Genomic DNA, 20341 nt, shown 5'->3' with positions numbered 1-20341 from the left:
AGCAGCAATTCAAGTCCCCCTTCTATCTGGCTGTGGGCTTTATTTCTCAAACTCGTAATGCCTAGTTCCGCGTTCTTTCTCACCCACAGGTTATTTTCTTTACCAGCAATAAATGCCTCCTCTTCCCTCAGGTTTCCTCAAGGCCTACCTCACACCTCACCTATACCTTTCCTTTATACCAATACTTCAGGCCATTCTCCACTCCCCTTTTCTCTGAAAGCACTTTCAGAACTGGCAGTGAAACTATCTTACTGCTGAACCCCAAGGTATACTCAAGAAATCCTGAATGTAGTAGTTTTTCTCCCTCAATCTTTGAGCGCTATGCATGTTGTGAACTCCTTATGACAACCTGAAGAACCTATCTGCACTTTCATTGAACAATGCTTTCATCATTCTTCCCTGTTAATGTTTGTTCAAGTAATGATACAGAATCAAAGAAATTAAACAAAATGTCAAACCATATTAACAAAAAATTCATTTCTAAACAAACATTTGAAAACAACTTCAAAATCCCATTCAATGGTCTCCTTCTTTAAAAGGAAAAGTGACTTAAGAACAATCTAATTTAGTGTTTTTCTTACTTCATTCTTATTACAGGTATCCAAAAAAATACCTTTCCCCAAAAAGCTATGCTTGACTTTCTCAAAAAGAGAAGTTATATTGATTTCATCTCATATGGACAAACAACATTCTCCATTTATATTTTGATTGCAATCTAGAATCTTGATTCCTTGGAACTTCTGGGTATCAAAAGAACAGTATGGTGCCTCTCTCCCGTAAAATGCAGAGTCCCAAATTTTGGTATGCAACTTCAGCGAGTTCAGAGTATTCCAGAATCTTCAGTGGATCCACCCACCCCCGTTAAGAACTCTAGTGATGAAGAGGAGGTTTGTTTCTATTATTACATGTTATGCATCTTTCGAAAAGATAGTCTTCCTTAATAAGACCTTAAGCTCTGATATTAACTGGGGAAGCAGCTTCCCTTTACAACTGTCACTACTTCCTAGCTGCCATCCTGACAGCTAACAGAAAATTGAGAACTTCTTACCTCCGAGAAATTAACAGCCAAAGGAATGATTCCAGCCACGTAACATCCCACCAACATAGCCAGAGACAGCAGACTAATGGAGATGAAATCATCCATTCTGCCCTCTTTTATTCACCCACCACCAGACTACAAATTCTCGAGGCTTCGAAGGGTGCTTAGGTTCTTAAACGCGTGTGGTTGTTCAAAGACAACAAGTGGACTTTCAGTTCTTTGGTCCTCCCCACGGGCAGATGTGTTCACGAGGCACTTTTCTCTTGAACGTACCCGGAAACAGCCCCTTTTTGCTAATACTAGCACCAGAGAGAACTTTCAGCAATTTTAGGTCCCTGAACGTAAAATTTCCGATACCAGTCACTGGATTCCCGTGGGTTAACAGATGAGAAAAGTCAATGGGAAAATATGTGAGTGAGCGATTTCTTCAGTCGTCGGAATAAGGGTAGCACAATGGGCCTACTTCCTCCACGAACAGCGTTTCAGACGGCAGCAGAAAAGGACGAAAACCCAAGCGAACTTGTTCGTTCTTCCAGCGGCCCTATCTCCCCGGGGCCGCCCCGCCTGTGATCCTCAGGCTGGTCTGGGACCAGCCCACCAATCCCGGCAAACTCTCTTCCGAGTCTAGAATGAGGAAAGGAGTCCTGCAGATTTCTAACGATGGGCCTTACGGGTTCAGCAGCGAAGCTGATACAAAGCTGTCTCTGCCCTATACCCAGTGCTGCCCATGTTACTCCACTCCGCTGGGCCTTGACCCGGAGCCACCGATACTACAGCTGCCATGGCCGCCAAGTGGCACCTCTTCCTTACCCCACTTCCGAATTGCCTTACCACCCCCTCCTTTAGAAGGGTACTTCCGGGTTACAACTGACCTATGCCCCGGGATTCTTATACTGCCGCCATTTTTGAGTGGGGCCATTGAAAGATGACTTGTATCACTCTCTATACCAGTGATCAATTTAGCCTCATGCATAATAACGAGAGTAAGGAAGACAGCGTCTTGAAAAAAAATGATTCTTTTTCAAGTTCCGATACATTCCCCGTGGGTCTCGTCGCCCTTTTCCAAGATGGCTGAAACAGAGTCAGTATCTGCTCTAGCTGCCGGAAATATGTTAGTTTCTATGGTCCGAAAGGTTCTTTCGCGGTGGCCTTCTGACGACTTCCGGCGGTTCCTCTCGCGGGGATTGGCTGTTGGCTGCGTTGCGGCTAAACTCGTGTGCGGCAGCGGAGTCGGCGGCGGAGTCGGCAGCGGCGGCAGCGAGAGTTTGGCGCGATGGTGAGAAAGGCCTAACCGGCTCCCCGAGCCCCCAGCCTCCAGGGTGGCCCCAGCCCATACATCTTCTCCCCACCCAGTCCAGCACGAGTATGCTGCTGCTCGGCCCTCCGGCGTGTGGGTCGACCCTTCCCCTTCCCGCCGCGGAGACGCTGGGCCTGGCGGTAGGCCCCGGAGCCAGGGTCCGCCCTGCGGTTGCGCGCCCGCCGGCTGGCTCGGGCAAGGCATGCAGTGCGGAGGATGCGCTTTCTCCCGATTGCTGCTTGGTAGAGGCAGGCGTGGGGAGGCTGCCCTTTCCCTCCAAACTCTCTAGCTTCCTGTGGGAACAATGGCCGAGAGATGTCTGATAATCCTGTCCCAAAGCTGACAGATTGAGTCTACTGCACCCAGCGTGTGGGCCAGGAGGGGTCGTCTTTGCTTGTAGCGTGCTCTCTCAGCTATTCCCTTTTGTTTTTCTGTGCTCTGCTTTCTTGGAAAAATATGTAATATTCTTCCTCTTCTCTAAGACCTCCAGAGGCCTGGTTTGGTGTGGGGTTTTTGGGGGGCTTTTTTCAGCCCGTAATCCTGTGCTTATCGTTATTTATATTCTCTTGGGGCTGGAGGCTAAAAAGATAGGTTCAGCTGAAGGTCCAGGTTCCTTAGAATCTGACCGGGTTGGTAGTGGAGTGGGTCGGAAGGGTTGTTTGCGGTTTTTTGTTTTTTGCTTGTGTGTGTGTATTTTGTAATCCGCAAAAAGGAGACGCTTACGGGGATTCTGAGGAGTCATGGTTACTTCCACACTTCAATTTTCGTTTTCTGGTTGCTGCAGTTATTAACAGATTATGCAGCTGTTGTTAACAAGGAACTTTTTCAGGTTGTCCTTTTCTGAATTTCAATGTTTGACCCAATATAATCTCCCAAAGAGGACTAGGAATTAGAGGACTGGGTTTCCAGTTCCTGCTTAGTTATAACTAGCAATGTGACCTTGGGCAAGTCGTTTCATCTCTGAGTTTCCTTCTTTCTCTGCCTTTTATTCACTATTTGGTATTGTATTAAAATGCTTAGATCAAAAGCTGGGAAAATGACAGCAGTTAATATCAACAACCCATTCTCGTTGAACAAATATCAGTGATAATTATCATTTCAAGTAGAATTAAAAATTGGAATTTGTATTTAAAGTGAACAATTATTGGTTCATAAGTCTTAAGTACTTTTGCTTTACTGAAGATACCAGCTTCAATTTCTTTTTTTTTTTTTTTTTTTTTTTTGGTAGTTGGGGAGAAGCATTTGAAGCTAAAGAGCCAGTGTTATGTACTGTAGTATTTCTGCAACAGTAGAATGACTATTCTTAGGGTTCATGTTTGTGACACTTTTAAAACGTTAACAAAGCCAGATTAACTATTCATTAGAGTGAATCAAAGCCACTGGTAATCAGAGAGAATAAGGATTTTATTAAGGTAATTTTGCATAAATTTTATTTTTCTGATTTAGGTTTCACAATGTTATCTTCCTATTGTGGCAAATATAAATATATATATGTTTGCCTATATGTACTTACATTTTGTATGTGTGTGTCTGTGTGTGTGTATATATATATATATATATGGAACTGGTCATTCCCCTGAGAAAGAGTACCCTAAGGAAGGCCAGGACCAAATCTGTCCAGAAGAAGGAAAAAATTGATAGGGCAAATATATTTGGATTTTTGGTAAAACGAAAGGGTTCCAAAAATGGCTCCAATAAGAAGAAAGTGACCAAAATTGGTTTGAGAGGTATTATGATCTTAAACTGGTGACAGAAAGGCACTGCCACTTAAGAATAATAACCATTTTGACTACAGTTCTGTAAATTTAGTCATTTCTTGTTCTTAATTTTTAAGCCTTGTCTTTAGGCAGTAAGTACTGAAAACAGTAAACTTCGCTTAGGTTCACTTTAAGGGTAGATATAAAAAGCATACTGTATAGTCATTTCCAAATCTTTACTCTCTTAAGTGACTTAATCCTTTATTTTGCATTAGAATTAAGAACAAAATTAATATAGTAGCAACTGGTATGGCTAGTGTATGGGGCAGGCCCTTTTGCAGGAATGCTAATGTAGTTTATAAATTAATTTTCTTCTCAACATACTGGTGACTTATAAAAACTTATAAATAACAAGTAATCTAATATACTGCTTTCTTTAGCTTTTACTCACTATTTAAGAAAGGCCTTGATTGTGTTCAGGTCGTTATAGGTGAGAATTAGTTTTCATCTCTTGTCATCAAGTTCTGTTTTATCTCAAATCCTCAAACTTTTAATCAGAATGACTCAGTTCTCGATGGGGAGGGAGGAGTACGATAAATTCCTTTGTTTTTCATATTATGTTCAAAGTACTGTTTTTGGGGTGATTATTCAGAAAGCCTAGGCATCAGCTATTTCAGTTGCAGATTGTTGGTGGTTAAAAATCTGATCATTTCAAAACAGTTTTGTTCCTGTAATTAGGAGATTTTGTTTGTCTGTTTTTTACCCAAAAATAATAGTACAGCAGAAGAGAAGAGAAAAATACGAATAGTTTGACTTAGGATTGGGTTTACAGTGAGGTTACATCATACTTGAAGTTAATTAATAAGCCTTACACACTTGGCAAAAAATTGGAAGGGGTTGTTCCCTGAACAGACCAGTGTTCTGGAGGCATTTTTGGTTGTCACACCTTGGCCAGGAGAGGGTGGGAGTGCAGGAACTACTGGTATTTAGTGGGAATAGACCAGGGATACTGCTGAACATTCTGCAATGCACAGGACAGCCTCTGCAACAAGCAATCTTCCAGCCCCAAATGTAATAGTGCCAAGGTTGAGAAACCCTAAAATAGACCCACTAACAAAAACATGCTCCCCAGTGAGGGTGAGATGGAAGATAAAAGTCTGTCATCTGCTGTTCTTTAGGCCTATTCACATCTCCTGCAATGTGATCCTCTAGCTATTTTGTGTGATTCCAGAGTTTAAAAATACATAGCCCCTTAAGGTGAGTCATCTACTAGGTGAATAATTTAATGGATTTTCTAGGGTAGTGTTAACTATATGTACTAATTTTATATTGCCAATTTATCTTACGCCTTAATGTTTGAGTCTAATCCCTGGATAAGATGTGACTTCACTGTTGTGCTGAAGTTAGAAAAGGAACATAGATTGATGCAGTGCTTGCAGTCATTATGGTGTTTTCCTTTTTCTCTCCTTTCATCAGCCCATATCTGCTTTTATTAGGGACTTAATAGGGCTAGAGCTAGAAAGTGACCAATGGAGATAGAGCACCTAAGCAGGTTTATAATCTGGCTAGGAAGATAGGTGCAAAAGAGAAAAAACAGTACAGGGTAGCTTATGCTGAGTACTTGCAGCCAGTAAGTGCAATAAAAGTTTGAGAAAGCACTCATTAAGGACTGGGAGGCTAAGAGAGACCCTACAGAAGGTAATCCAGCTTCTGGTGCTACACTTGGGCAAAGGCATAAGTATTGTAGAAGGAGCACCCTGATTAATAGTGTTTTAATAACCAGTGATCATTTGTCATGAATGGAGATTCTATCTCATACTATGAATTTCTCAAATATGAGTTGGAAACTTATATTGAAATCACTTTTCTCTCCACAGTCTCACACCATTTTGCTGGTACAGCCTACCAAGAGGCCAGAAGGCAGGACTTATGCTGACTATGAATCTGTGAATGAATGCATGGAAGGTAAGTTTAAACACTAGTCGAGGGGTAGAAATCTTTGCGTTTGTTTCGGGGGTGGAGGGGTGTTGCGGGGCGGGGGGGGCTGGACCGTAGAGACTCCCCATTCCCACGCTAGCGTCCACACTAGCTTGTTGACGCTGGCCCAGGGTGAGAGTGGTAAGTACTGCAACTCTCAGGTGTCTTGGGTTTGTTTTTTCCTCCAGATTTCTTGCATTGTTAATTTGAGCAAGAAAAGTAGATATTTAGGACCGTATTTGTTGAATATTTGAAATATATATTATATATACTGTCTTTATCTGTTGCAAATATTACTTTACCTTTTTTTAATCAAGCTCATTATATAATGACTTTCCCAAGCCTCTGATTGTTATGTAAATGTTCTGTTATTTGTTATGTTATTTTGTTACTGTGTTATGTAAATATTTTACAGGTATTCCTTATATATATTGTGGTTAAACTCAAGCACTATAGAGTTGTTAAGGCAGGCCCGAGGAACCTAATCGTGCCTACAGAACCTAATGGTCTGCTTATTAAACAAATAAATGTTAAAAGCTGGTCCATCAGAATGTTAAAAAGTAAAAAATTAGCTCAGTGAATAAAGGCAAATGGAACCAAATCAGTATACTTTCGTGTACATTTGATAAGCTGGCACCACCCTGAAGGGAAGTATTAGCCCTCAGTAAACCATTAGATGAGAGCACGTAGATTGGATCATCGCAAATTTGATTCATCTTCACATTTAATCATTATATCAAGTAAACCACCCTGCACCCTGTCTAGCAAATTACACATTCTTCACTTCCTATAAAGATTTTATAGGAAGGTGTTTTTGCTGCTGGCATATCCCTGAATTTGATTATCTGACGCTAACAGGGTTAGACTTAAAATCTCTTCATTTAAAACCAACAGTGGGTAGACCTGTGGGGGGAAAAAGCTACTTCTAGTAATTAGAGACAGCTTCTAAGCTTTCCTGATCCTGCCATCAGATTCTGCTCTAGAAGAGCAAGGCTCTTGTTCTTTTCTCAGGTCCCTTCCTCTGCTGATATCCTTACTTGCCATTAAGGTAGACTTTGTACATACACTGTCTTTTTAATGAATACACTTTATTTCTAGAGCAGTTTTAGGTTTAAAGAAAAATTGAACAGGAAGTACAGAGTGTTCCCATATACTTCTCCCTAACCCCAGTTTCCCCTGTTAATAAATCTTGCATTGGTATGCTACATTTGTTACAGTTGATGAACCAGTATTGATACATTATTATTAAAGTCCATAGTTTACATTAGAGTTCATTCTTTGTGTTGTGCAGTTCCGTGGGTTTTGCCAAATGCGTAACGTCATGTATCTACCATTACAGTATCATATAAAATAGGCTCACTGTCCTAAAAATCCCCTGTGCTCCACCTGTTCGTCCCTCTTCACCCCATCCTGCCGCCTGGCAACCACTGGTCTCCCTGCTGCCTCCATTGTTTTTGCCTCGTCATAGAATTGGAATCATTGCTATATGTAGCCCTTTCAGACTAGCTTTTTTCACTTAGCAGTATGTATTTTAGGTTCTTCCATGTCTTCTTGTGGCTTGATAGCTCTTTTTTTTTCTTTTCTTTTAAAATTAGAAATGGTGGTTTATTTTCCATTTTAAAAGTTAAAATGGAAATACTGGAATCAGTTCTCACATGGTGGTTGCCAAATGGTAATTTGCTTTCTTATTTTTCTTCGTTATAGTAGTTAATATTCCTCTGGAATACAGAGCTTTCCCTCCCCGCATCCCTTTTTTAAAATTAATAGATTTAATTTTTTTAGAGTAGTTTCAGGTTTACAGGAAAATTGGTTAGAAAGTACAGTTCTAGGGCTTCCCTGGTGGCGCAGTGGTTGAGAGTCCGCCTGCCGATGCAGGGGACACGGGTTTGCGCCCCAGTCCGGGAAGATCCCACATGCTGCGGAGCGGCTAGGCCCGTGAGCCATGGCTGCTGAGCCTGCGTGTCCGGAGCCTGTGCTCTGCAACGGGAGAGACCACGACAGTGAGAGGCCCACGTACAGAAAAAAAAAAAAAAAAAGAAAGTACAGTTCTAACACACCCCTGCTTCCTTCCCACCCCCTCCCAGTTTTCCCTATTATTTATATCCTGTATTAGTTTGATACATTTGTTACAATTGTAGAATCAATACTGATACATTAATAACTAAAGTCTATAGTTTACGTTAATGTTTGCTTTGAACATTCTGTGGATTTTGACGTGTAATGACCATTTACTACCCTAAAAATCCCCTGTGCTCCACCTACTCATCCATCTCTCCCCCCAAACCTCTGGCAACCATTGATCTTTATAATATCTCCATAGTTTCACCTTTTCCAGAATGTTGTATGGTTGGAATTATAATATGTAGCTTTTTCAGATCGGCTCTCTCACCTAGCAATATGCTTTTAAGGTTTCTCCATGCTTTTCGTGGCCTGATAGCTCATTTCATTTTATTGCTGAATAATAGTCCATTGTATGGATATACCACAGTTTGGTTATCCATCACCTATTAAAGGATATCTTGGTTGCTTCCAAGCTTTGGCAATGAATAAAGCTGCTATAAACATTACTGTGTTGGTTTTTGTGTGGACCTGAGCTTTCAACTCCATTGGGTAAATACTGAGGAGTATGATTGTTGGATCCTATAGTAAGGCTGTATTTAGCTTTGTAAGAAACTGACAATTTGTCTTCAGATGTGGCTATATCATTTTGCATTCTCACCAGCAGTGAATGAGAGCTCCTGTGGCAGCATTTGGTATTGTCAGTGTTTGGGATTTTTTTGCCATTGTAATAGATGTATAGTGATATCTCATTATTTTAATTTGCAATTTCCTCATGTCGTGATGTTGGGCATCTTTTCATAACGCTTATTTTCCTTCTGTATATCTTCTCTGGTGAGGTATCTGTTCAAATCTTTTGCCCATTTTTTTTAATTGAGTTGTTTGTTTTCTTATTGTTGAATTTTAGGAGTTCTTTGTATATTTTTGATAACAGTCCTTTATCAGATATATGTTTTGCAAAGATTTTCTCCTAGTCTGTGGCTTGTCTTTTCACTTTCTTGATAGTGTCCTTTGACATACAAAAGGTTTAAATTTTGATGAAGTCCAACTTATCTAAGAAGCCGTTGCCTTATCCAAAGTCAAAAGGATTTGTGTCTATATTTTCTTCCAAGGGTTTTATAGTTTTGACTCTTACATTTAAGTCTCTGGGCCATTTTGAGTGAATATTTATACATGGTGTGAGATGGGTCCAAGTTCTTTCTTTTGCATGTGAATGTACAGTTGTCCTAGCACCGTTTGTTAATAAAACTACTCTTTGTCCATTGGATTGTCTTGGTCTCCTTGTCGAAAAGCAGTTGACCATAGATGTGAGGGTTTATCTGTGGACTCTTGCTTCTATTCCATTAATCTGTGTGCCTGTCTTTATGCATAAGCAGTACCATACTGTCTTGATTACTGTAGTTTTGTAATAAGTTTTGGAATCAGGAAATGTGAGTCTTCCAACTTTGTTCTTTTTCAATATTGTTGACTATCCTGGACCCCTGTACTTCTGTATCAAATTTAGGATCAGCTTCTCAGTTTCTGCAAAAGTACCTTGGATTTTGATATGGATTGTGTTAAATTTATAGATCATTTGGGGGAGTATGACCATCTTAATATTGAATCACCCATTCCATGAACATGAGATAGCATTCCATTTATTTAACTCTTTACTTTCAGTGACATTTTACAGTTTTCAGTGTGTGTCTTGTGTCTTTTTTATTAAATTTATTCATAAGAATTCTTTTTTGATGCTATTTATTTCATTTTCAGATTATTGGGGTATAGAAATATTGATTTTTGTATATTGATCTTATATCATGCAATCTTTTGCTGCACTCATTTATTAGTTCTAATAGTTTGTGTTTTGTAGTTTCCTTAAGATATTCTGTATGTAAGATCGTGTCATTTGTGAATAGAGATAGGTACACTTCTTCCTTTCCAATCTGAATGCTTGTTATTTCTTTTCCTTGCCAAATCAACCTGACTAGAACCTCCAATACAATGTTGAATAAGAGTGGCAAGAGCAGATATTCTAGTGTTCTTCTCATCTGAGTGGGAAAGCATTCAGTCTTTCACCGCTAAATATGATGGTAACTGTGGGTCAGTGCTACAATGAAATTTCCTTCATTGTGAAAGGTTTTTACTTCCTTTCCATTTCACCCTTTCTGTTCAGGAACTTATGAGTGATGTTTCTGATCACAGTGTGTGTACCAGTACCAATCAAAAACCCTTACTAAGGGACTTCCCTGGTGGCGCAGTGCATAAGACTCCGTGTTCCCAATGCAGGGGGCCTGGGTTCGATCTCTGGTCAGGGAACTAAGTGCCACAAGCTGTGCGCGGTACAGCCAAAGAAAAAAAAGTTTTATTATTAAGGCACAAAATACCAACATTCTGGTGAATTTATAAAATTTTTAAAAATTTGCTAGTGGCAACAGTGAAAGCAAAGGTGATCAACTTACTGTTCTTTTCCCAGCCCAACTTTATAAAAATAAATATGATATTAGCATATAACACCACTCATACCTAAAATTCATACAATTGTAAGATCTTGGTCTTCCCCTCCCTCTTAGGTGTTTGTAAAATGTATGAAGAACATCTGAAGAGAATGAATCCCAACAGCCCCTCTATCACATATGACATCAGTCAGTTATTTGACTTCATTGATGACCTGGCAGACCTCAGCTGCCTTGTGTAAGTATTAACCACCATATCTCTTAAATTGTAGTTTTCTATTGTTTGTTTGTTTGAGGCGATTTATGGTATTGGGAACTCACTCTGCCTGACACTGATCGTTGTGTTTTGCTTACTATGTATTAATTAATATTTCTTCTGCATGTGGCTCATCAATTAAGTTGTCAACATAAAGCTAAAGGCACAGGAAAATCTTAAGAACTTTGCTAATTGATGCAGTTAGTATGCATTAACTTTGAACTGAGAACTTTGTTCCTTAAACTTAATAATCTTTTTCTTAGTTTTTTTTTTTTTTCCCCATTATAGTCTTTATCCTAAAGCAGTTGGCTTTGGATTAAAACTAAGATTATTCTGTTTTCATGACATTATTTTTAGAATGCAAATATATATAGGACTGAAATGGAATTTAATTTTAATTCCACCCAGTGTTAATCAAGTATATTTTGGCATGTTAGAATGAGATTTTTTTTATAGATGCTTATGTTTTCTATTCTCAGAGGTTTGTCAAATTAAAATTTTTTTCCTAATATATTATGCTTGTTATAATTTATTTCAATAATTACTTATCACCACTATTACTAAGGAGCAAGTGAGTCTCCCCAACATTTTTGGACAAGAGCCTGAGTATAAGTACAGCTAATTTTAAAGGAGAAAATGGAAGTACCTTATAATGAGATCTTCAGCCACCAGATGCCTTAATGTTTATTACATGCCAGACACTGTGCTAGAAGAAAAAAAATATTTTTCAGTGGTGAAAAACATATAGGTCCTACTCTGAGACACTTCCTGGATCACCACTGGAGCCACGCCTGGACTTGCTGTCTCACCAAAGATTGCTGGTGAAAATAAGCATTTCCTCGCAATTTTTGAGTTTTGTTTTCTGCATCTCTTCATTGTGTTTCACTTATAGCCATTTCATTTTGCTCACTCAGAACATTCAAGTGATCCAGTTCTGGTCTTTAATGAAATGTGTTTATAATTTTATTATTTTAATATAAAAACTCAGAAAACTGTTGAGGCCAATAGAGCTATATATATTACACTATGTTGGTTTGTAATGACTATAGTTGATCTGTTTATTGCCTGACGCACACAGAAAGAGACACATACATATTCATTTAACAAATATTTATTAAGTGCCAACTATGTACCATGTGTGTTCTAGGCACTGGGGATTGAGCAGTGAATAAATCAGGTTAAAAGGAACCCTGTGAAGCTGCAGAAGAATAAGTGAGAGGGAGAGTAGAGGGAGATGAATTTGGTGGGACAGAGAGGGTGATATCCTAGAAGCCAACTCAAAAGTATTTCATATTATTGGTAGATCAAATTAATGAGGACTGAGAACTGACTCTTGGTTTAGCCGTGTGGAAGTGTTTGGTGACTTCCAGAGCAGTTTTGGTAGTGTGACAGGAGTAAAATCTTTATATATTCCAGTGAATTTAAGTTAATGAGAAGAGAGAAATTGTAGGCAGCCAACACAGACAACTTTATTGAATAATTTAACTCAGAAGGAGAGCAGAGAAATGGGGTTATAGCTAGAGAAAGGAATACTTTTTTTTCCCTTTAATTTTGTTTTTAAGCTGAGAGAAATAATGGTAAGTTTGCAGGCTGTTGGGATGATATAGTAGAGAGGGGAAAATTGATGGCTTTAGGTAGGATCTTGGACAGTACATTAATAGTAAAGTAGGAAGGATGGGCAGATATGGTGGAAGCTTGGGGAAGTTGTTTTCTAATTGCTTTAGTTACCTCAGGAAAATAGGAAGAAGGACACCATTTGAAATTAAGGATGAGGGAGGAGGTGTCTGAGGCTTGTGAAAAGAGGTAAGAAATTATCTAGGAGGGTGAAGGGATTAGGGAGTGTGTGGTTTAAGAGGTACTTGATAATGAATTTAAAGTTAAATTAATCATGTGATAATAGTTTTTTCCTAGTCACTCTTAACCTGAATGGTTACAGGTGAGTCTCTACAGGTAGAGAATCAGCAGAGATTTTGCTAACAGTTGAGGATGTATGCAAGGGAGTATTAATGCAAGGGACTGAATGACCAAGTAGGGGTTGGGTTGGGGTGGGGACAGGTAGGATCAATTAATTACAGGTCACAGTGGGGTCAGAGCGTTGTTGAAGGTGAGGTATTGGGAAGTAGTGATCAGAGAACAAGGTGCTTGAAATTGGGAGATTGAAGTTGCTGGTAATGAGAAGGTATAGGGATCTGGCCAAGGAAGGGCAGGAGATGAGATCATTGGGGGAGAGGAGTTCAAGGAACTGAGAGGCCCAGATGTCGGCAGGATCATCTAGTGGATATGAAATCACCAATAATGTGTTTATTTACTTTCTAGAACTTGAGAACAGGGAGCTTTGTTTTTGTTCACTGCTGCATCCCCAGTGCCTAGAATAGTATTTGGCACATAGTTGATATTGAGTAAATATTGGCTGTTAAAATACATGTCATCAATATAATATGATTTGAGGCATAGCTTTTTAAAATTATTGGTAATCTTCCTTTTCTCTCATTTGCATTACAAAGCTACAGTCGGAAATGAAAGGATGGTCTAAATAAAAGTGAAAGAATCTAATATGACTTCTTTCATGCTAAATTTTGCAGTGTCTTATATTCTCAGAAATCTTGGAAATTATTTTATCTGATTAAGCTGTGGGTATTTTATTTTAGTTTTACACTGTGATGGAGAGTTTTTTTTGTTTGTTTGTTTTTGTTTTTTAATATATCTATGTTCTAGGTGTATTTGGTGAAATATTCACACTTGAACTTAAACATTGGATGTTTCAGTTGGAACTTAAAATTTTAACAGAGCTAGTGTGCATATTCTCATTTCATTCTTTAAATGAATTGTTGATTTTATTTTAAAAATTAACAGCTGTCTTTCTGATTCTATAAAAATCACTTATTGAGACATTGGGAATCTAATCCTGATGGTTTGGGATGTGGCACTCATTCGCAACAGATGGGGAATTACTTACAACCTTGGGAGGTTATGGTTAAGATCTAACTGGAGTTTTAGGATTAGACATAGCTGAGTTTGAATCCTGGCTCTGTCATTTGCTAGCTCCCTTGGGCAAGTTAGCTTAATACTGCTAAACCTCAGATTGCTAATTTGTAAAGTTTAGATACATCTGCCTCACAGGACTACTGGTGAGGATGCAGTGCTTACTTAGCACAGCAGTATCAGGTATATGGCAGGAACTCCATTTTTAACTAGGTTGACATCAGGCAGGGTTTTATTTTTAATTACAATGAGTAGGTTGGTTCTTTAAAATTTGCCACAAGTAGAATGATAGTTTCAAATTTCACAAGTGAGTTAAATTGTTCTGTTAATGAATAAAGAGGTGTTATGTTGGTTTTTTAACAGTGAAACTTACACAGAGTAAAATAGTAGCTTTTATAGGGACATACTACAGGTATGTCATTAGTGATAGAATATAACATTTCTAACTTTGTGCCATTAAATGTAAACCAGAAGCTACATCTAGCATGCTAAAATAATTTCTAATACTTGCATTATTAAAGCACAACAGAGGAAATACATCTTTAATTATATATATTATATACAATTATATATATTACAATAATTATTTAATTATTATAGATAATTCTTTCTAAGCTGTAGTAGTTCAGATAGTATAAAAGAGAGATTAATGGTAATCTATAGTTTTTAATTGTCTGAAAAACTGTAAACTGTAGCTATTTATGTTTCTATCTCTAATGTTGAACTTTTGGCCTTTGAAAACTTTCAGAATCAAATTTGGATTTAGAACCATTTTGCTCTTATGACTTTGTTATTTGAATGTTCCAGAGAAATAAGATTTCCAAAATTGCTTCCAAAGAGGTCACCTATTGCCATGGCATTTCCTATGACAGCACTTCCTGCCCCTCTCCTTAATCAGGGATTGTGACTTGGCCTGTTATTCCTCAGACCAAGAATTGAGTTCATTTTTGGTTTGTAATTGTTGTGTACTCGTTGCTTGTATTAAGTTTAAATGGCAAGACATTTTTAATTATTTATTCTTAAACCGGTAGAGGAAGAATGGAATAAATAAGATACTTTGTTGATATAATTAAACCCAAAACAAACTGACCATGCATTAATAGTAAAATTTATTCATGAAGGATTTGCATTTCATATATTTGAAATCAGAGTACACATTTCTTCACAGTTCTGTGATCTGTAAGGTGGGTTTTTTTGTTTTTTGTTGTTTCGTTTTTTTTTTTTTTTTTTTCTTTTTTAAATAGGCTTTTTTAAAGATTAAGATAACAGCCTGTTGGCCTTTCGGAAGATGAGGGCTTTTCTTGTTTGCTTAGAGACAGAGGGACATTTTTATCCTTAGTTATTGTAATAAGGAAGGTACTCCTTCCTAATCAGGAAGACAGCTTGATATCAGTGAAGACCCAGCTGATTTCCCTGCTCAGATCCACAGCTTCTGTTCTTGCATAGACCTGCACTTATTTTTATTCTTTTTTGGCTATGCTGTAGGGCATGTGGGATCTTAGTTCCCTGACCAGGGATCAAACCCGCACCCCCTGCATTGGGAGCGTGGATTCTTAACCAATGGACCGCCAGGGAAGTCCCTAAACCTGCACTTACTGACCATAATAGTAGGCTAAAAGATTTATCTGTACCAACAGCTAGGGATTTTATTAATGTACTTAACATTTAATTGTCTCATTTTCAAGTGTCAGTTAACAGCCATCAACATACAGCTTTCCATAAAGAAGGCATTATTAACTATTTCTTAAGTTCGAAAATAGCATGCAAGTTGATGGATTCTAAAGTGATCTTGGTGGGGGGAATGATCTAAATAAGGCTGTCCCACCCAGATACTGTAGTTCTGAAAAATTCTTTTCCTTTTTTATTTCTGTTCCAGTGTTAATATAAATATTGTAGTCTATTCTGCCCTACCTTGGAGTAGACTAGATTAGCACTTATTTAATTAGGACATATGAGCAGAGGATAGTCAAAGAACATTGGTTTAGTTTTTAGAGTATTTCTCATTGTAACAAAAGGACATTAGTAAAAAGCCAAATGTTTTGTAAAAGTAGAAAGCTTATGCTTTTTTTCTTTTCTTTTTTTTTTTTTTTTTTTTTTGCGCGTTACGCGGGCCTCTCACTGTTGTGGCCTCTCCTGTTGCGGAGCACAGGCTCCGGACGCGCAGGCTCAGCGGCCTGCTTATGCAGGGAAGCCCGCTTATGCATTTTTAATAAACCAGATTCTGACCTTACCATTCAGAGGAAGAATATGATAATGGTGAAAAATTCCTACTTTGGAGTTTGTTTTTCTTCAAAAATTGGGTCGTAGGTTTCTAGCTTAGTGGTTCACGGTAAGGACTCTGGTCTGGAGTGTTTAAACTTTCACTCCTTGCCTGAAGTCACTTAGCTAATAAGTTACTGAACTTCTTTGAGCCTTGGTTTCCTCCTTTATTAAAAAAAGGGATAGGGCTTCCCTGGTGGCGCAGTGGTTGAGAGTCCGCCTGCCGATGCAGGGGACACGGGTTCGTGCCCCGGTCCAGGAAGATCCCAGTATGCCGCGGAGCTGCTGGGCCCGTGAGCCATGGCCGCTGAACCTGCACTTCCGGAGCCTGTGCTCCGCAACGGGAGAGGCCACAACAGTGAGAGGCCCGCGTACAGCAAAAAAAAAAAAGGATAATAATTTTATCTACTCACAATGTTGTAAACAGGATTAAGTGAGTTGATTCAGATGAGTGCCTAAAGCAATACCTAGCAGTTGGCAACTTCTTAATAGGTATTTACTATCATTTGTATTTATATGTATATAATTTTTTGCTGAGAAGCTAAAAACTGAGACTTCTGGGTAAATTGAAACAATAATTGATAAATTAGATATTTCATTTTTCTAGGGCATCCCTAAGGGTTTGTTTGTTTGTTTTAAGGCAAGTTGCATCCTTCGCCTCTCTTGAATGCCATGCAATGTTTCCACCAGATGGTGCACATGACTTTGAAACACTGTGATGTGCCTTGTATTTGTGCAATCTCTGCTTACTTATTGTCTGCTTTTTTTATACTATAGCTTTAGTTTTTTTTAACTCCAAAAAAATGAATTTATTGCTTAACCAGCTAGATTTCAGTTGTAGGTCAGCTGGAATGTTTCTATTTTTTGAGTCCTCTAAAGATACCTTGAGTGATTTGGCTATTAAGTTGATGCCTTGTACTCCCAGAACCCTGGAATCCTATTGGATTTTCATTGCTAATGCTACTCCTTGTACTCCAGACCCTTCCCAGCCTCTAGCATTGTTTATATTAAAAAGCAAATCCTAAAATATTGGATGTATGTAAAAGTATTTCCTTCTGTTAATACTTTTCAGGGAAGAAATCCTTGTGGCAGTAACATGTTAAAGGTTTTTTTTTTTTTTAAGTTGATTCAAAGTAAATTTAGCAAATTTGAATTAGTGTTCAATTTTTGTTTTTTAATCACTAAAAGAACCATAAAAATAGTAACTATGTAGGAGAAAGAACACATGGTTTCTGGTCATACTTTGTCAAGAAGTAGATGTGTAACATTACACATTTAACTTAAGATCTCTAGGCCTTGGTTTCTTTTTCTGCTGTAAGATGGTACTAGGTGATCTAAACTTCATATCGCTTAAAATTCAACAGTTATGTAATCAGCTCTTTTACATTTAAATTAAGTTCATGTATGAACATGTGCACATCTGTGCCATCATTGGGCAGTTATGATCTCAGGTTTTAAAAACGTGACAGTAAATTGACCATTGTAACTTTGCTTGTTACCTTTCTGTTCCTCAGTTACCGAGCTGATACCCAGACATACCAGCCTTATAACAAAGACTGGATTAAAGAGAAGATCTACGTGCTCCTTCGTCGACAGGCCCAACAGGCCGGGAAATAGTTGAGTTTGGAAGCGTTAGGGGGATGGGGGTGGACTTGGAACACAGGTGTGTACAGTGTGCTGTAGTAGAAGTTTTGTATTATAGTAATCCTGTTTCCATTTTGGTACACTCTAGCCAGGATTGAATGTATTAGATGAAATCTGAGGATCTTGTTCAATCTGAAGCCCCCTTTGTCCCCTTCTCTCCACTCCTTTTTTTTTTACTTAAAACATTTTTATGATGATTTAGGTGGCAGTTGGTTTTTGTCAGTTAATGTTGGTTCCAGTCCTTCAGATCTGCTTTATAACATTCACTGTACTAACCCATCTTCAAATCAGGGTGGGGGTGGTGACGCGGTTTAGTTATGTCCTCAAGACAAAGTCTTAGTGAGAAAAAAATAAATGTCCTTTAGTTATATTTTCCCCCTGAGTGATTTTTTTTTTTGGTCTCTGAACTGAATTGGATTTTCTTGCCAAAGCATTATCAGTTTCTAAACCAGTAGCCTGCTACATAGTGAATTTGAAGAAAACCTATATATGTGCTGAATTTGTTTTGCTGTGGCTTATATGAAGCTAAAGAGCTTTTACCTCACTTTTCCATCCTTGTAAGTGAATCTCAGTTGAATCTCCAACAGTACCTACTGTTGATGCAAACATTATGAAGCTCTTTCTGGGGACGTAGCTTATCTACAACAGCAGCCAGGTTAATTCTTAGCTTTGGTGATGTACTTCTTCTGGAAGGTCCTTGTGCCTTCTCATAGCGTTCAGCAGTTGAATGCTGATTACCACTCCTGTATAGAAGCTATGAGGGTGAGGGAAGGACCACAGAGAAGTACAAGATAATCTTGGTTTTAGTGTAAAGATTGTGGTCACATTGTGACTTGAACATACACTACATTGTACCTCCAGTCATATATGAAAACATTCCCTGATTCTACTATTATCACACTTCACCAATAGCTAATAATATCTTTACACACTATAAGATTGGCAGTTTTTTTGGAGGCTTCATGACTGGCCTTATATTTCCCTTGTTCCCGCCCTCACTTCCACATTAGAGCTTTAACTGTTTTGTTTTATGCAGAATGAAATTATATGTGTAGCTGTAGTTAATGTTTCACTGTGAATCAGCTAATTTTTAAAGCTAAAATGTTCTCAGGAAAAAATATAGATCCAAAAGTAAGTCAGATTGGGCTTCCCTGGTGGCACAGTGGTTAAGAATCCACCTGCCAGTGCGGGGGACATGGGTTCGAGCCCTGGTCCAGGAAGATCCCACATGCTGCATAGCACCTAAGCCCATGCACCACAACTCTGAAGCCCTCGCACCTAGAGCCCGTGCTCTGCAACAAGAGGAGCCACCGCAATGAGAAGCCCACGCACCTCAGCAAAGAGTAGCCCCCGCTTGCTGCAACTAGATAGAGAAAGCCCACGTGCAGCAACAAAGACCCAACACAGCCAAAAATAAATAAATAAAATTTTAAAACCCAACAGATTAGACACTGCAGAATAAAAGTGCAATGAACTTGAAGTTAGAGCAATAGAAACTTAAACACTGAAGCATAGAAAGAAATTGGGGGGATAAAAAAGCCTCAGTGACCTGTAAGATAATAACAAATTGTCTAAAATGTATAATTGAGAGTCTCAGGAAAAAGGAGGATGTGGAGAGAACAAAATGTTGAAGAAATAATGCCAGAAATTTTCAAATTTGATGGCAACTCTAAACTCAGATTCACAAAGCTCAACTAACCCTAAGTATGATAAATAAAATACACACATCATAATTAAATAGCTAAAAACTAGTGATAAAGAAAATCTAAATAAATGCTGGAGTGGGTGTGGAGAAAAGGGAACCCTCTTGCACTGTTGGTGGGAATGTAAATTGATACACCCACTATGGAGAACTGTATGGAGGTTCCTTAAAAAACTAAAAATAGAACTACCATATGACCCAGCTATCCCACTACTGGGCATATACCCTGAGAAAACCATAATTCAAAAAGAGTCATGTACCAATATGTTCATTGCAGCTTTATTTACAATAGCCAGGACATGGAAGCAACCTAAGTGTCCATCGACAGATGAATGGATAAAGAACATGTGGCACATATATACACTGGAATATTACTCAGCCATAAAAAGAAATGAAATTGAGTTATTTATAGTGAGGTGGATGGACCTAGAGTCTGTCATACAGAGTGAAGTGAGAAAGAGAAAAACAAATACCGTATGCTAACACATATATATGGAATCTTAAAAATAAATAAATAAATGGTTCTGATGATCCTAGGGGCAGGATAGGAATAAAGATGCAGACGTAGAGAATGGACTTGAGGACACCGGGAGGGGGAAGGGTAAGCTGGGACGAAGTGAGAGAGTAGCATTGATACATATACACTACCAAATGTAAAATAGATAGCTAGTGGAAAGCAGCTGCATAGCACAGGGAGATCAGCTTGGTGCTTTGTGACCACCTAGAGGGGTGAGACAGGGAGGGTGGGAGGGAGACGCAAGAGGGAGGGGATATGGGGATATATGTATACATATAGCTGATTCACTTTGTTATACAACAGAAACTAACAACAGTGTAAAGCAACTATGCTCCAATAAAGATGTTAAAAAAAAAAAGACAAAAACAAAATCTTAGCAGCCAGAGGAAAAACGCAGATTGCATACAGAGGAACAAACGTAAGAATGACAGTAGAATTCTCACCCGAAACAATACAAGCCAAAAGAATGGAATGACAT

General features: G+C 38.6%; 2 protein-coding genes across 3 annotated transcripts in view; one reads left to right on the top strand and one right to left on the bottom strand.

Moving 5' to 3' along the window:
* The window catches only part of SLC39A9 (solute carrier family 39 member 9), a 51099-nt gene extending 49248 nt beyond the window's left edge, over positions 1-1851 (bottom strand). Inside the window, exon 1 of the mRNA XM_082618655.1 lies at positions 1049-1851. Within this exon, the coding sequence (XP_082474781.1) occupies positions 1049-1144 (96 nt within the window). The 5' untranslated portion in view covers positions 1145-1851. The remainder of the gene's footprint in view (positions 1-1048) is intronic.
* A 352-nt stretch (positions 1852-2203) lies between these two features.
* On the top strand, positions 2204-18019 carry ERH (ERH mRNA splicing and mitosis factor). 2 transcript variants are annotated; one of them, XM_082618654.1, is made up of 4 exons: positions 2204-2315; positions 5911-5998; positions 10621-10741; positions 17515-18019. In XM_082618654.1, the coding sequence occupies exons 1-4, from the start codon at positions 2313-2315 to the stop codon at positions 17615-17617; spliced, it is 315 nt and encodes a 104-aa protein (XP_082474780.1). In that variant the 5' UTR covers positions 2204-2312; the 3' UTR covers positions 17618-18019. The 2 variants fall into 2 exon arrangements, with proteins under 2 accessions (XP_082474780.1, XP_082474779.1); XM_082618653.1 differs by lacking the exon at positions 2204-2315 and adding an exon at positions 2326-2476.
* The last annotated feature ends 2322 nt before the right edge of the window (positions 18020-20341 follow it).

This window comes from Mesoplodon mirus (assembly GCF_964341445.2).
Source record: "Mesoplodon mirus genome assembly, chromosome: 4".
Classification (NCBI taxonomy): Eukaryota; Metazoa; Chordata; class Mammalia; order Artiodactyla; family Ziphiidae; genus Mesoplodon; species Mesoplodon mirus.
Note: the sequence above shows the minus strand (reverse complement) of the source record. Positions and strands in the feature narration are given on the sequence as shown.